The following is a 16,255-nucleotide window of genomic DNA, read 5'->3' as shown; positions in this document are numbered from 1 at the left end:
TCTGAAAAGTTTCAATCTGAAGATTGACCAGCTGAGCTAACAGTGAAGAAAACATTGACTGATTTATTTTTTAACTTCAGGCAAAAACTAAAAGCACTCAAAAAAAAAAAAAAAAAAAAAATCACAACCCACACATACACACTAAAACACACTGCACCAAAATCAACAAACCAACCAACCAAACCAGAGCAGTGAGVATTGGCAAAGTGAGGTTTAGKTGTAGCCTAAACCACAGTGTGACATGCACCTCACTTACCTCAGAGTACCTGGCGTATGTCTAAGCAACTCTGAAGGAGCACAATTGATTAAAAAGGTATTTTGACAGACTTTTTTGAGTTTGGAACAGGATTTTGGATAATTGCTCCACAAGCTATAAAACAAACAGACTGAAAAMCAGGAGCAGCCGCTGAGCAGTTGTTTGCACAGGAAGCAATATTGCAGGAAAAGGCAATAATAAAGAACAGTTAATTTGACCTGAGCTGATGAGGTCAATGTTTTAAAAGAAATAGCTCGACATAACGTAAAATAAGAAYGTTATTTCCCACCAGAATAATATTGCAAGTGTAACACTGCACAAAATCTCTTCCCTAACACTTGTTATGTGCAGCTTAGTGGTAACACACATTTCTGAGGTGTCCTAGACATCCTGTGTCTGACACAAATCCATTCCTCTGAAATATTGGTTCTATGACTGCTCCCTCCTGCAAGCYCTGGCTGCTCCAGGCTGCACACTGCTCTCCCAAGCATCCAGCTCCTAATAACCTGAAACTGCAAGAACTGGAATAAATCTGGGCAATATTCAGAGCCACAAAGTTATATTTAACACCGCTGCTGTGATTTGGACAGGGAAGCAGTAACTGAAGCAGATATTTCACTCTTAATTCGCTGCCATTCAGGGGTGCTGTTGACAGGAGATGGAGCCCAGCTCAGCGGAAGAGCCACRAGGTTTGGAATTTAGTAGGGCTGGATCCTATTCCTCCTTCCGCTGCTCTGCTGTCTAATCCTGGGTGAGAACATCCCCTCCGGGCATCTGGTTCCCCTCCCTCCCTGACACATCTACTTAAACTGCAAATTCACTGGGGTAGGGACCATCTTGGTAATGACAAAGCACGTATGGCACTCTGCACTAATAGTTCTATTAATAAATATTCCCACTGCTATTAAGTAATAAAACAGAAACCATGACAGGAATTGAAAGGTCAATGATGCATTATATTAATTCTGAGGTATTTGGGTGTAAAATGTAAGAAGGCAAACTCCTCCCAAGCAGGAGCAGGCCAGGGGACACCTCTGTTGTTTTCCTGCATTTTTGAGCAATCCAATTAGAGTTAATTAAGTTTTTAACTACATGAGATTACACCAAAAATACCCTCACTAGAGGCTAAGTGTGCTGGGAGGCTGGGRGAAGGAAGAAAAGAAACATTACAGRACTGGAAGGAACAGAAAAGGGACAGGCACACAGTCTGAAATGTGCTGGAGAGGGCATGAGCTGAGCCAGTCTAAGGCACTCAGATTTTCTACAAACATGGAAATAGCTGGGCCACAGACTCAAAGGYTCCATGTTCCCAGTTTGCTGAATTAAACAGGAGTTAAACACATCCACACTTCAGTGCATTTTTAACCACATTGGTGAGGCAAAGCACAGACCTAGAAATGTCTTCTACAGTTCTGTAAACACCAGAGACATAAAAAGGAAACTAAATTCATGTAACACAATTAATTCCTGTTGCACTTGCAAACTGCCATTTGCCTGCAATACACACAAATATCTCTTTTACACTTTAAAATGAGCTTCACATTAAAGCTACCTCACAACCAGAAATGGTCACTACATTCAGCAAGAAACACATGAAAGATTCTCTTGCCAGACATTATATTTGCTTTGTACCCCCTGACCAGCCCTAGAAATGTTGGAAACATCATTCATTTCTGACAAACTTTGCTCTTTTTGACAGCTACKAAAATCGAAGCACCACAATTCACAGGAAACAGTTTTAGCACTACTGCAACAATGAAGAGTGCTACAGTTTCTTTTGCAGCTTTAAACTGATTTCAGATTAGATTTAATAAGTTTATTTTAAATATTCACATGTGCYGAAAGTATGTTTCTTAATGTGATGAGCATGATAAGGAGAAAAGCCTGACACTCACAGAGGTGAATCAACTTGATTGATTCGGAACATAATCTTTGTGCAGAGGTAGAATTTACTGAAAAAGAGCAGACAGAGAAAAAACTGCTTCCACTTGAAAGGAGGAGAAAAAAAAGAATTTCACAAAAGGAAAAGTGAAGGGGACCCTGTCCCCATGAGCTAATTGTCTCTCATGCTATAGGGGATGCTCTTGCTTAGCTTACAAGTGAAAGACATTCCCTCCTCCCCCTGCAAGCAGAGGAACTCACAGCACTAATATGACATCTTAAATGAGTCAACTTCCTTGAGCATTGCCCAGGAGACTAGAATGGACATGCTCCTAACTCAGACACCAAGAAACATGTCTGATTAGCAGTCAGGCAGAAGAACATCTCTGACCAAGGAAAAACACTCATGTTCATGCTGAAAAAAACCCAGTGCATTGCCACAACTGGAGTATTTTTATAGCCTTTGTGTAAACACCAGCTCTGGATTAGCCACCATCTCAGCTAGCTCTGGCTTCCCTTCTTTTGAAACAAAATTAGAGGAAAACACCCATCAGAAAAGGTCAGTGGTCAAACTATTAGGAAAAAATAAAAGCACAGGGGAAGGACATACACAGTGATTCATTAAATGTGCACTGCTAAACCTCTGGCAGTGMGCACAAATCAGACTTTTCATGGAAATATTCTGAATTTGAAGAACTGTTGAGCCAAATAGAACATTAGTTAGCATTATATTTGTTAAAAGGTTCTCAGTATCCCCCTGAGAGCCACCAACACAAGTGATGTGAACCCCAAGGTTTGGAGAGGAACAAAGCCAAAGCAACAACAAAGAGCACAACAGAATCTCCACCCACTTCACGTGTACACATACGCAAAATGAGCAGCCTGAGCATCTCGGGTTCTTAGAAAAACACTCAGCCTGGAAAACAAKCATGTCCTAAGGTGAGTGCCAGGTGGGAATTCACCTTACACTGTCACTAGAAAATGCCTTCATGGATCATGTGCAATGAGCAGAGCTGCTTTTCACAAAACTACCTCTGCTCCAAGCCCAGCAATTTGCATTTGACTACAGTAACTTTCCAAGATGCACCCCAATCCTAATCTGAAAACACCCAGAATTTGAAATTTCATTGCATTTCAGCACCAATTTTAACAGTGAGCCCAATTAACCAGCAGAACATTGTGTGAAYTTTAGGTCTCACTCATTCCTTCAATTCCTCTTAGATGGTATTTGTTTAACCAAGGTTCTTGCTACATGTACTGCTACACTGCTCAGATTTGGCATGTTCTGTGCTAATGACACATTTACTGTAAATTGACTCATATCTTAACCTTCTCCTCAACCAGAGGCAGAATGCAGCACACAAAGCGAACCTTTCTGCCTTTGAATGGGCTTTTGTAGCTCCTCTCTGCATTCTTTCTGATTTTTGCACTCAAAATGCCGTCACCAGAACTCTCCAGTCCACAACTTTTTCCAATATTGCATTCAGAAAGAGAAATCCTTTCCTATTTATGGCTGGACTTTTCACATACCCAAGGCCCCCACACATGCTGTGGCTGAGGGTCAAACTGGTTTACTTGCTTAGATAAACTTCCAGATCCTCTTCCCAGAGCCTGTTATTTACTCTTCTATTTCTCATTTTGCATTTAACCATATTAAAACACATTTCATTCAAATGAGGCCAGCCTGTCAAAGCGACCCTGTRAACTGCCAATTTGCACATCATCCACAGAAATTCAACATCTGCTTCCAAGCACAGAGCTGCCTCCTAGCAGAACACCCACAGAAACATTCCCAGGCTATGGAACCAACTTCKTTAGAAATTTCAATTTAGCCAGTTCATTCATTCATTGTGCAGAATATCAATGTTGTTAATATTGTAGAATATAATTTCTATATATTTTCTAGAAAAATGTAATGCAATAGTTAAATCAAGCACCCTGTAAAGAAAATAAGGAAACATTCACCTTTCTAAATAAACCCTGTAATTTTATTGGTGTAAATTTTTTTACACAACTTGTTTTCCATAAATAGCTGCCACCAACTTCAAATGCTCCTATCCTTAATTTTATTGTTAAAAACCTTAACTCAGACAGACTAGTTTTTAAACAGAACAACAGGAGTTTTCTGTCCACTGGCTTTTCTACACAGACAGAAAATATCTCACAAAGCATATCAATCTCCACCAGAGTGTCAGATTTTAAAAGAAATAGGAAGAAGATCAATTTACATCAGAGGAAAACAAGAAAATAATCTGAACAGCTTCGCAGAAACTGACACTGCTTTTGGAAAAATAAGCTGCAAATGCTTCTACACTGTGAACACTTGGACAGATAATGAACACAGCACAAATATTCAYGGCAAAAATAAAATTATTACTGATGGAAAACTAGTTTGAGGCACAGGTTTTTGCTTTGCGGACTTCTTGGTTAGTTGAAGACAGTAGAGAGTGTTGGTTATTTTCCAGACATTCAGTTTACCATTATCAATTCGAAAACATGTCTAAGAAATTTAAAACAACAAAAAGCAGAAAACCATTAAGGTGTAGAGAAGACCAGTAACTCATGCTCCCAGCCCCAGTTTTACATTTATCTTCACAGGCTGATGTGTACTTGTCCCATGTCACAACATAGAACAGGAATCTTGAGAGATCTTTAGTTGCCACCCTAACAGTGACACATTTACAAAAATACTTCCTAGAGCCAAATAACAATGAAAATGGAGTCCTTAACCTTGGCATCWTTTTCTAGATTGTCAGTCTCATACTCACAGATTGGTCCAGTGCTCAAAGTAAATCTGAAGAAAGCCCAGCCATTTCCTGAGCTTCCAAAATTTCAACTTCCAGAATTGGAACGCAAGTGAGAAAAATAATTCAAAAACATCACAACTTCACAGGTAGAAAGATACAGCTTGTTTTTTGACAACTACACAACGAAAATGTTCCAAATATTTTGATGACCCTTCTGGGGTCAATATTCCAACCAGCAGAATGATGAAATTCTTCACTAAATTCTTAATTACTTATTTAATTGGAAGAGAACGGTATTTCATGTAACATGTAACTCAGTTTTAAATGACCTCTGAATTTCATATTGAAAGAGAAAATCCTTGGTCTTCTGAAGGAATGTTAAAAAAACCAAACAAACAAATCTTACCATTTTGATGCCAGTGGAAAAYGTGACTGGTTTGACGGGTTTGGGTTTTTCCAGTTGCATTTCTAGCTGAGTAGATCTGTCCTTATGCTGAGCTAAGAGCAGAGAGGCAGGAAGATCAGAGCTCTCCTGTAAACATATGAGGAACGAATTTGAGTCTCAAACCAAAACATTTATTAATTAACACTGCATATTCTTCAAAACWGCAAGCTATGACTGCAAGGCCATCACTAGAAGAGCAGAATGCCAAGTATCCTCTCTCTCAGAAACAGTTTACAGAAAACRATCATTTTCAGTAATAAGAAAAAGCTGCAGCACCCTCATAAATCAGAGTAACCTGCAAACAACCATTTTTATAGAATCCACATTAAAGACAATATAACAGGCTCCTTATTCCAACTGGCCAATGCAATTGTATTTATTAAAATTTAAAAAAAATTAGAACTTAATCASAGAAGGAATAATACTGAGTAGTATAACTTGGATCAGATGTTTATCTAAGACACATTCTTTCTACCAATGAACTCAGACCAGTTTGAAATTGTTTCCCATTAGATTTCACCTGAGGCCGTTTGGAAATGATCCTTGCTCTGCACTGCACAATGGCACTATTGTAAGTGCAACCAACAGTATATTTATTTTCTCCTTCAGCAACTTATTTTTAGGGAAGCCAGCCAATTTTTAAAAATATATRTGTGYATATATATAYATATATAAAGTRGTAAAATGAATWKTTAAGCAAATGAATTACTTGAACTCTCAGGACAGAATGATTATTAACATCCATATATGTAAGTGCATTCTTGAGAGGGTCAGGAAATTATTGGCCAATTAATTTTCTAAGAGACTAATGTCACTATCTGCATGCACAGAGAAATCCTGGAGAATTCCTGGTTAGAATTACCATGAAGTTGAGAGCAGGGAAGAAGTTCAAACAGATTCTTCTTGAACTGCTCTAGCACAGTATTTTATTCCTAAGGCACTCACACATCACATACAATTCTGTTTCAAAGAACCAAGCAAATACTGAACTATGAATTTGCAACTCACAAAACCAAACAGACTTTATTAACAGGGCTGTGATTTCTTAATCATTCAGTTCAAGGTAAGAAGTTGGATGTTTTTAATGCCACAAGATGCCTTGCTGTTTCATGGTACTTAGAGAAATCTTCTGTAGTGATCATGAGAATGGTCACATTGTACACTGATTTTTCCCATCACTCTCCAGTCCTTTTTACTCTCTATTTTTTGTTACAATTCCCTTTGTTTCATTGCTAGAATGCAAGTTAAAAGCAGAAAAATCTCCCATGACAAGACCTGGTCCAGAATCACAAATACAACAACTAAGGTACAGGTTCCTACTTGCATTTCTGTGACTAACTAAGAGGAGCGGAGAGAAGATGCTAAAACCATAAAGTGTTGTAAGAGACATCTAATTTCTGTACAACTGGGAGAAAATTTGGGCCACAAATGCACTGGTTTAGAGTCTGCTTGTTCCAAGTGTTGTACATCTCTAACCACCATGTAGCAGCATGTGCTGYCAGCTGTCAGCAGAGGTTAAGGATGTTGAATTCTTTCAGTCACCAGATTTAACATGTTGGGGGAGAAGGGAAGAGTAAAAAGCATTCTCTGGTTCCTTCTGTCCTCTCATATTCCTTAAATGCTCACTGCATTTCTAATAAAGGACTCAAGGAAGGCAATCTTTAACCAACCTCTCAAGAGCTCACACAATGACCAGTAACCAAATTACACAACTGTGGGAAACCCACACCGTGCCAGCAAGGCACCACATCCTGATTGTTTGTCCTTTTGAGTATGCACAGAGYCCTTCTGTTAACTATTAACACACGTGGAAGTTCCAACCCTGTGTTTATCCACACCAGCAATTTTCTGTATGGGAAAACAAAGCGTCTACACTATGAACAAAGCTGGTTATAMGCAACAATTTCTAAAAAAAATTGTCTCAAAAGCCTTGAGGTTCTGGTAAAAGTGTGAATATGATGTCTTTAACGCCTTTGCCTGACTCCAAGCTATGCCACAGTCCAGGGAAAACCTGCTCCTCTGCCATGTGCTGCAATCCCATTCTGCCCATGTCTGGGAAATATGGGCTGTTGAGGAGGAGAGTGCAAACCCCATAACACACAACACATCTAAGAGATCATCTTAGAATCCTCTGGATACATGTGAGAAAGTTTGTTCAGTACATAAAGAAAGTGTTTTAATATTTTACTCAGCCTGGATTATCCAAGGCTATCCAAGGTTAAAAAAGAAATCCCAAACAAACAACAACACAAAATAAAACACTTGTAACTCTTCCAGAGATACGTAAAGTGCATTTAAAACTACAAGCCTAAAAACTATGACAGGTTATTGTGCTTTGAAAGTGAAAGGTTTTATTGTAATAGAGGTGACCTACAACGAAGGTAACATAGAAATTGCCTAATTTAGTACTGGGAAGCAAAAAAGAGCAAACTGCTTTTCCAGTGGCCTGCAGAGCCTCAGTCCCTCCCAATGCTTTGCTCACCTCTCCAGCACATCACACTGGCCTTCCCCTCCCTGCTCCCAGCCAAGGATGGGTTCATGGAGCCCTGGCCCCAGGTCCAGTCCTTTCCATATGAGCCACTGGGTTCCCCAGGCTGGCCAAAGACCAGGGCCCACTGCACATTTTAAATACCAAACATTTCTCTGTGCCTCTGGACTAYCTAAATTATCAGCTCTTTGAAGATGGCAGAGTATTCTCAAAGACTTTTGTACACAACTGAAACCTTTAATCCATATGAAATCACCATAAGTAGCACAAATAATGACTTGGACCACCAAGATGATGAGAGGGAAGAGCACCTCTCCAGTGAGGAAAGGCTGAGAACATTGGGATTGTTCAGCCTGGAAAAGAGAAGGTTATGGGGTGACCTCACTGTGGCTTTCCAGTACCTAAAGGGAGCTGACAAGAGAGATGGAGAGAGACAGGACAAGGGGGAATGGCTTCACTCTCACAGAGGGCAGGGTTAGATTAGATATTAGGAAGAAATTCTTCCCTGTGAGGGTGGTGARGCCCTGGCMCAGGTTGCCCAGAGATGCCATGRGTACCCCAACACTGAGTRCTCAAGGCCAGGTTGGTTGGGGCTCACAGCAATCTGCTCTAGGGGAAGTTTTCCCTCCCCATGGCAGGGAGTTAGAACTGGATGGTCTTCCAGGACCCTTCCAACCCAAGCATTTCTATGATTCCATGAGATTTGCAGCCTCTTAAGATTTCAGCACCAAAGGTAAAATTCATTTCTTGACAAGGAAAATACCTGACATCTCTACAACAGATGGTATCTCTGTAGCAAAAAATTAATCCTTTTTGCTTTAGCACAGAAACAGCAACCATAGATATAAGATTATTTCCTTAAAGTTAATTCTTTACCCTGGTGCTGCTTATGCTTGGCTTTTGCTGCACTCCTCAATTAAGTTTTACTTTTGATAAGTTTCATTTTCAGATTTGCAGCTCAGTATAAGAGGGATTTCAGAGACCATAGGAAATGTTTATTTGTTTAACAAGCACTGGCTTTCCACAGACTTTGTAAGTCACTACACAAACACCTCAGTGCTGGTTTTATAAACCTTAATAATATTATAAARCAAGTTTTGGCTCAAATTTAAGTTGACACTGCCCCTTCAGAAACAGAGACACAACGTGAAACTGTCCTGTTTCTTCCCTCAGCCTTTAAAAATCACCTTTATGTTGGTTTTAGAATATTAAGGTATCTTTTAATAGCAATACATATGCAATCACAGTTAAAACTACCTATTTTAGTCATGTTTTAAGGGTTATTTATAACTATTCTTTCTGCCAGCCATCTGTTGAAGGTTTCCACAAAAACCAAATGCTGTGTTAAAAAAAATAAAATGAACATCACCAAACACACATCTCCACTGGTCTCTAGTCAGTTAGGAGTGTGTTTTGGAATAGGGTTTCTTTTTCTTTATGCCCTCACATTATTGCATTTCAGGTGCAGAATCAGTAGCAAATTGACAAAGATTACCATGATTTCCAGGAGCAGTCTGAGTATTCCTCTCTCTATACAAGCTTCCCTCACTTCAAAAGAAGCAAGTTGGACAGGAGAAGTCTCATTAGGAGAACATGACACATTCAAGGCAAGAAAACTTATCCTTTTAGTAGTTTTTGAATGCAAAAGGACCCCTAGCACTGGGTGCTCTTACTGAGAAAGGGTTGACCAATGATTGGGTAACTCATCCTGTCTCCTGCTCTCCACCATCTCCACTGCAGAGAGGGCTCAGTCAAGAAGCACCTCCTGATGACCATTTTGCTTCCACACACACCAGACTATCAACCAGTTCTCAACTCCTAAACAATTCAACAGTGGTAGAGTCCAGTTAAGTCTATAAACCCCAGAAACACTCTTCATCCACCCTTAGCTGACCAAAACCAGAGTGGTTTGCAACACTGAAATGAATAACAGGTGAGAGAATGGAAACACAAAACATACAAAACAGGGACAGGTGCTAATTCCAGGCAGTTAGCAGTGACAAAGACAATGTCAATGCACTGCTACTGAGCATTCAAAGCCTCTGGTTTTGTGACTCACCAGATCATCCAGGAGTGCCTGTTTATTCTTCCTTTTCATCATCTGTTGTAGCTGCTCTTCCTTCTGGATGAACAGCCGCCTTTGTTCRCTTTCCTGCCGCTCGACCTCCAGAGCCTCCTCCAGCTCTTCCTGCTCCCTCGTCTGAAAGGGAAATCAGAAATCAGCTCACAGCAACCCCACAGCTCCCCTGCCCACCAAGAGACCCAGGGCAGGCCATGCAAGGGGAAACCAGCCACATTCTACCTTTTAAAGTAGAATTGTCCACTGTAAAGTTAGTATTTTTAACTTGCTGCTCACTGCAGATTGGATCTGACTCCTTAAATGTTAGAGAATGGGTTTTCCATAAAGTTTTCACTCTAAAGTGAGCCTCTCTCAGCTCCCACACATCCTACAACTCAATGAAGTAATTAAGGTGAACAAAAACATAATCCCACAATWCTGTTCCTGATCATCCCACTCATCAGCTGCATCTCCTTTGCAAAGCACACTGGGTGCTTATCAGTGGTGTAGAAGAAAAATGAGAAGTTACATATATGTGAATATTTATAGAAAAGCCTTTARGTTAAAGCATTTAACCATGAATTGTAAAAATGTCACATTCTCAGAAAATAAGATTTTTTTCTATAACTTGGATAATAGTCATGCGGCATGAGATGAAAAAGAGATTACTAGTACAAAATGATTAGCTTTTGTTACAGTTACTTCTTGACAAGTCTTTTTTTAACCTGTAAACTATTAAGCAACCTGTATTTGAAAAACACAGTGAAAGAAAAAAAACAGAAGAGGGCTCAGAGACAGGGATAATAAGAGGATTAAACAATTTTATAAAGAAGAGGGATCAAAGGAATGTCAGATTGGTTGCAAGAAGATACAAGGAAAAACATACAGGAAACATTTTCCAAATCTTCCCCATCAAAAATATTAGAACAAAGGGAATAAAAATGGCAAGATAATTAAATTTTCATAAATTTAAATGGATGATTCATTGATGAAAGCAGTTTCAGCAAAACATCATAGGGGAAGACACTGATTCTTCTCTGTGGCAACCAGTTACAGGACCCAAGGGAATGGCCTGACTTTGTGCCAGGGGAAGTTTAGGCTGGATATCAGAAAAAGGTTTTTCACCCAGAGGGATATTGGGCAGTGGAACAGGCTCCCCAGGGCCGTGTTCACAGCACCAGCCTGACAGAGTCTGAGAAGTTTTTGGGCAATGCTGTCAGGCACAGGGTGGAACTCTTGGGAATGGTGCTGTGCAGGGCCAGGAGCTGGACTCAATGATCCTTTTGGGTCCCTTCCAACTCAGCCTATTCTATGGTCATTGAGGTTAAGGGCGTAGTAAAGCTTGTTCTAATCATAAAGTTACATCATAAAGCTACCTTATACAAGCCAGCATATATGAAAAATATCCCTTTATCAGACAGATCAAGCCAGTGGGTCSCAGTGAGGCTCAGTTACTCCTGGATGCAAGAGCTGACAGATCCCATCACCTGCCACTGAACCAACAGAAGCTGCTTCCATTTTGTGATGGTGCAGTGACACTGGTAAAAAGCTGGTCACCAACCAGCAACCACCTGGAACTGGGTTCTCTTTGCATTTAATGAAAGGAAAAAAAACAAACAAGAAAATCCTCAAACTTTTAACCAAGGTTACATCTGAGAATTAAGGGATTTAGTCAGTTCAGTCAACAGGACTGAAAAAGCTCAGCATCTTGAGACATTCCAAGGCTCTTCCCCACTCATCTCTAAAGTCTGCCTAGAATTTGCACTGAAACAGAAGAAARCTTGTAGGGAAGTGCTGACAGACCTGGTCTGAAGAAACAGCTCAGAAAAATTATAGTCAGAAATAARTAAACTGACATACAAATCTAAACCAGAGCAGACTACAGGAAAATGGAAGAATTAGCACGTCAGATGAAATTCTTTCCAAAAAAAAGACCAAACAGAACAGCAAAATAGAAGAGATGAGTTCAATAGGCAGCAAGGACTGTGTCCAGCCTAAAGATAATCTAAACACAGTCCTAATATGTTAAGGAAAAGATGATGACAGTGAAGCCTGGAATAAACTCAAGCCTACAAATGAAGAAGTAAATTGAAAGTAAAATAATGTTTCACCACATTCAGGAAAGGATAATCAAGAAAACATGCCATTCACATCACAGAATTCAGACAAAACTATTTCAAGACTGCACAAAGCAGCACGTGAAATTAAACATCAAGTGATAAAATAGGAAGCAACAAGTTACCCTATGACTGGAGAATGGCAARTATTTAAGGGAGAAACACTGGAAAAGCTGCAGTCTACTCAGAGTGTAAAGTTTTATAAATAAAAAGTGCATATAAATATCTATATATAAAAATCAATTTATAATGATCTTGATCTTCACTTTTTTTTTTTTTTTCCCAAACCAAAATCTTTTACTTAAACTTTCTCTGCATGGGCCTGCATCAAATGTACAGATCTAAAAAATGGGTTAGTACAAGGGTAGCAAAGTCATTAGGAACTGGCTACAGAAATGAAAAATATGGCTTGTACTGACAGGAGAACAAGCAGTTATTCAAATTCTGAGGTGACTTAGTAACTTTGTATTTTGATTTGTAAGAATGACAGGTTAATGAGGACTGAAGCAGCAGAACTGAGAGCAAAATGACTTATAAGCCCAGACCTGGRCACAATAATTTCTGAGTTAGAACCCAAAGAGGAGAAAATACAATGCCCTGCTTGACAACTACTGACTGTGAACCGCCCCTATGACAGTGCTAGAAGAGAAGAACTGTCTTAGGATCAATGTATTTCCAGCAGAGATGGGAAAAGACAGTTCTTTTACGAGAGCCATTAAGTTTGCTGCATTCAATTCTGGYCCCTTCTGCTTGCCAAGCACGAATTCAAACCGGAGCAGGCAAAGAGTAATAAACACAAGAGGGACAGAAAAYCATCTATATTCCTCAGAAGTAACCTATTACAGTGGACAGAAAAATTTAAGTCAAGGATGTAGGGACAATGACCAGCAATAAGAAGTTCAGGCAATAAAGTAGGACACCTTTTACCATGAATGGAGTAAAGACATTCCCAAACTTGCTAAGAAGAGCTAGAGAGGGAAAGTTGCCCTTCAGCTTTTAGGAGAGGGGTAAATTTATGGGCAAGATCATGCAGATTTTGTAAAAAACACTGTGTAAAGTCTATTCTTATGTTCCAATTGTTGAAAAAGAAATCATGAACATTTCAAATGTTAAAAAAGAAAAAAGAGAAATGTCTCCAGCTCTCCAGTGAGTCTGGATTCAAGCAGGCTTGCCCAGCTTCCAGCAGCCAGCCTCCAGCACAGCAGGGCTACAGAGCACAGCAAACAGAAGTCCTGGGGGCTTGAGTGGGTAAAGGGTATTAGAGAGCTGCCTGACAGGATCACACAGGCTGTCAGAGTCACTTCCTTGAAGAGAAGGTGGGCTGCAGGMAGGGCAGAGTGTTCTCACTGTGACCCCAGAGGCTGCAAGTACATTGTAAAATAAGACATGTAGCCAAAGCTTTGGCAGGTCTCTTCAAGCTCTGCAGCAGAGGATATTGCACAGTGTCAGAGACAGGATAACAGATCAGAGATGGACCCCTAGGGAAATTTCCTTGCCTTTAAAAGGAAGAGGTTCAAACAAACATTTTTCAGATTCCAATCTCCTCCTGTGAAATCCTAGAGCTAAAGAAATCACTCGGAGTTTTGCCACAGACTTCAGGGGAGTGAGGATTTCACCCCTACTGATTTGAAAGCAAGTCCTTAGTGCAACTGGATTACAAACACAAAACCTTGTTATGTGTCACACTCTGGGCAGACATTTTCCTTCTGCAACTGATAACAATGTGTATTTTTATGCTGAAAAAATATTTAACAGATTAAACTTTTCTTACAGGAAYAAATGCATGCAAGTTTATTTTTAAAGAACAAAATTATATGTGAGCCATAATTTAATGAATGAGTTTTCAAAGAACTGTGTGTTTTGCATACAGATCATATATACAATATCCCTGATGTTACTGTTATCAGCTCTTGAACAAAAGTTTGAATGTTTGTTTCAACGTCTTTCATTTTGAATTTTGCATAAACCAGACCTATGCTTYCCCTCAATTTTACAACTCTCTCCTGGGAGCTTCATAATGTCTGAGTCTGGATTCCTTTTTTCCTTCGGATGAGAAAGGAACGATTGTCCTGGTGTAGGAATGAACTTCATCTCTCCTGGATATTGTCCAACGACACTGCCAGCACGCATGCCGTGGTGATGTATTAGACACAGACTCCACTGCCTGCCTCTCTCTTCAAGCCCTTTGCAAAATAAAGCATAACTACATTTCAAATATCAATAAATACAAAGAGAAATCTGCATCGTGCTTTGAGCTTTGATTTGTTTTAGGACAGTACAATACACTCCACAAATCCTTTAACAAATGAACAAAAACTGTAGGGGAGAGAAGTTAACTAACCAGTTTTAACTTATTCTTCTGAATGACTTCTTTGTTATCCTTTTGATACAGCTCCATTTTCTTTTTGGTGTTCTCCAAGTCCACATTGTTGGTCAAGTTAAATACTGCATAAATATTATAAAGAGAGAAAGCAAAAAGTATTAGGTCAGCATGCATGACTATGACAAAGAAAYACTATTCTTATGCTCTCCATCCCTTCTAGCCAGATATAAACATTGCAGTTATTTAAACACACCCTGTAAAGACAGAGACAATCTGCTAAGTCACTGCACTTCAACGAAAGCCAGCAGAGTTTACACATCTGTAGAAGATTAAAATTTGAATCTTGCATCCTATTTTGTGACACTGATAATGATACACATGAATAATCATCATACTACTCATAGAACATTTTCAAGTAGCAGTTAGAGCTAAGGACACAGTGAACCCTGTAAAATTAAATTAGACCAAACACATACATATTAAGACAAGRTTAGAAATTAAGTCATTCCATTCCACAGGGAATATCTAATGCACAAAGACCACAGTGACTCTTTGAATTCTCAGGTACAGCATGAAAATTCACATTGCTTGATAACTTAAAAGGCATCAACATACAATTACCTTTATTATRAGGAATCTGCAGATGCTTCCAGATTAATAGGTCAGCTGACATTCYTTTGATGTCTCTCAATGGTGACAGACTATATCTCATGTAATTATGAGCAAGCAGGGTCGGCCAGCAACCTCCACAGTTTAGCACAACATTCCCAATTATCTACACATGGCACAGACGGTATCTCAAGAAATTGAACAGTTTCTACAATCAACAGCTTGAAAGATGTAGATGGTTTGGATGATTAGTAATTTGATACAATGCCTGAGCCCTTCACCTCTAGGTCACTGGTTCACTTGTGGGTCAAGTGAATTCCAACTGGAAGCTGTTATCACTGGGAAGTCACTTGGTGATCCCCATCCAGAGCGGATGCTGGGCWCATGCCCATGGCCTTAAAGCTCCTGAACAGTGCCAAAATACAGCACTCAAAGCCTCCAAGAGCTCTGTCACGTGGCTACAAGAGCAGCAGAGAAATTTGTGCTGCCATTGATAAATCCTTCGCAAGGAACAACCACACAGTGACTGTGTTACCYCAGACCCTTGGGAAGGGAAGGGGGTTCTTGTGAAAACACCAGCATGGGACTTGGGAGATTTTGGTTCAGYTCTCTCCTCCCAGGCTTTTAGGCAACCAGGGCCAAACTAACCTTGGTCATAGGTACCACTGCCAAGTCATTTGTACCAGCGAGGCTGCTAGAGAGGAACAGAAGGAAGCAGCATGAAGTCTGTTGTTACTCATCAGGATAACATACATCTCAGTTCAGGGAAGATCATATCCATTCTTTCATCCTCTCCACAGGCAACACAGCAGAAATTAGTATTTAGGAGGGTTCTAGGCAAACCAAACCAGAGGTAGCCCAGACTGGCAAACCTGTTGAGTGCAGCAAAGGAAACATCAAGAAATCAAAGCCAGGAGTCAATGGAGACAAAGAGAAAAAACAGGAAGGTCCAACATGGTGGAGTTGTGGGATACAGCTCAGTTCTACAAGCCCAGCTCRCTACAGCCAAGAGATGCATYCCTGCTCTTATGCCCCTCTCCTGAKGCACTGGCCTCACCCTTTCCCTGCTCTGATTCCAGAGCTCCCCTGGATGCTACACAGTGTCAACAGAAACCCTCCAGCAACTGGAACTGTCTGAACACCGGGGTCAGGCAAGTGCCAGAGAGGGTAGTAGGGAAGTAATAAAAGATGGGAATAGGAATGCTCTCTTGCCAGGAGTACCAAACCACCACATCATCTGACTCTTACCAAAAATATTCCGCTTTCTCAAACTGCAACAAAATAGGGCTCAGCAAGATACAGCTGAAGAACTTCCTACCCTTATGCAAAA

At 40.1% G+C, this 16,255-nt stretch overlaps 1 protein-coding gene across 1 annotated transcript in view; it reads right to left on the bottom strand.

The window, feature by feature from the left end:
- Positions 1–16,255, bottom strand: part of MNAT1 (MNAT1 component of CDK activating kinase) — a 114,573-nt gene that overhangs the window by 56,833 nt on the left and 41,485 nt on the right. Inside the window, exons 4-6 of the mRNA XM_057383855.1 lie at positions 14,335–14,438; positions 9,877–10,017; positions 5,291–5,416 (exon numbers count right to left, since the gene is read on the bottom strand). Coding sequence (XP_057239838.1) covers positions 5,291–5,416; positions 9,877–10,017; positions 14,335–14,438 — 371 coding nt within the window. The remainder of the gene's footprint in view (positions 1–5,290; positions 5,417–9,876; positions 10,018–14,334; positions 14,439–16,255) is intronic.

The sequence above is a fragment of the Malurus melanocephalus genome, unplaced genomic scaffold (assembly GCF_030028575.1).
Source record: "Malurus melanocephalus ecotype Western Australia unplaced genomic scaffold, MMel_1.1 scaffold_667, whole genome shotgun sequence".
NCBI lineage: Eukaryota > Metazoa > Chordata > Aves > Passeriformes > Maluridae > Malurus > Malurus melanocephalus.
Note: the sequence above shows the minus strand (reverse complement) of the source record. Positions and strands in the feature narration are given on the sequence as shown.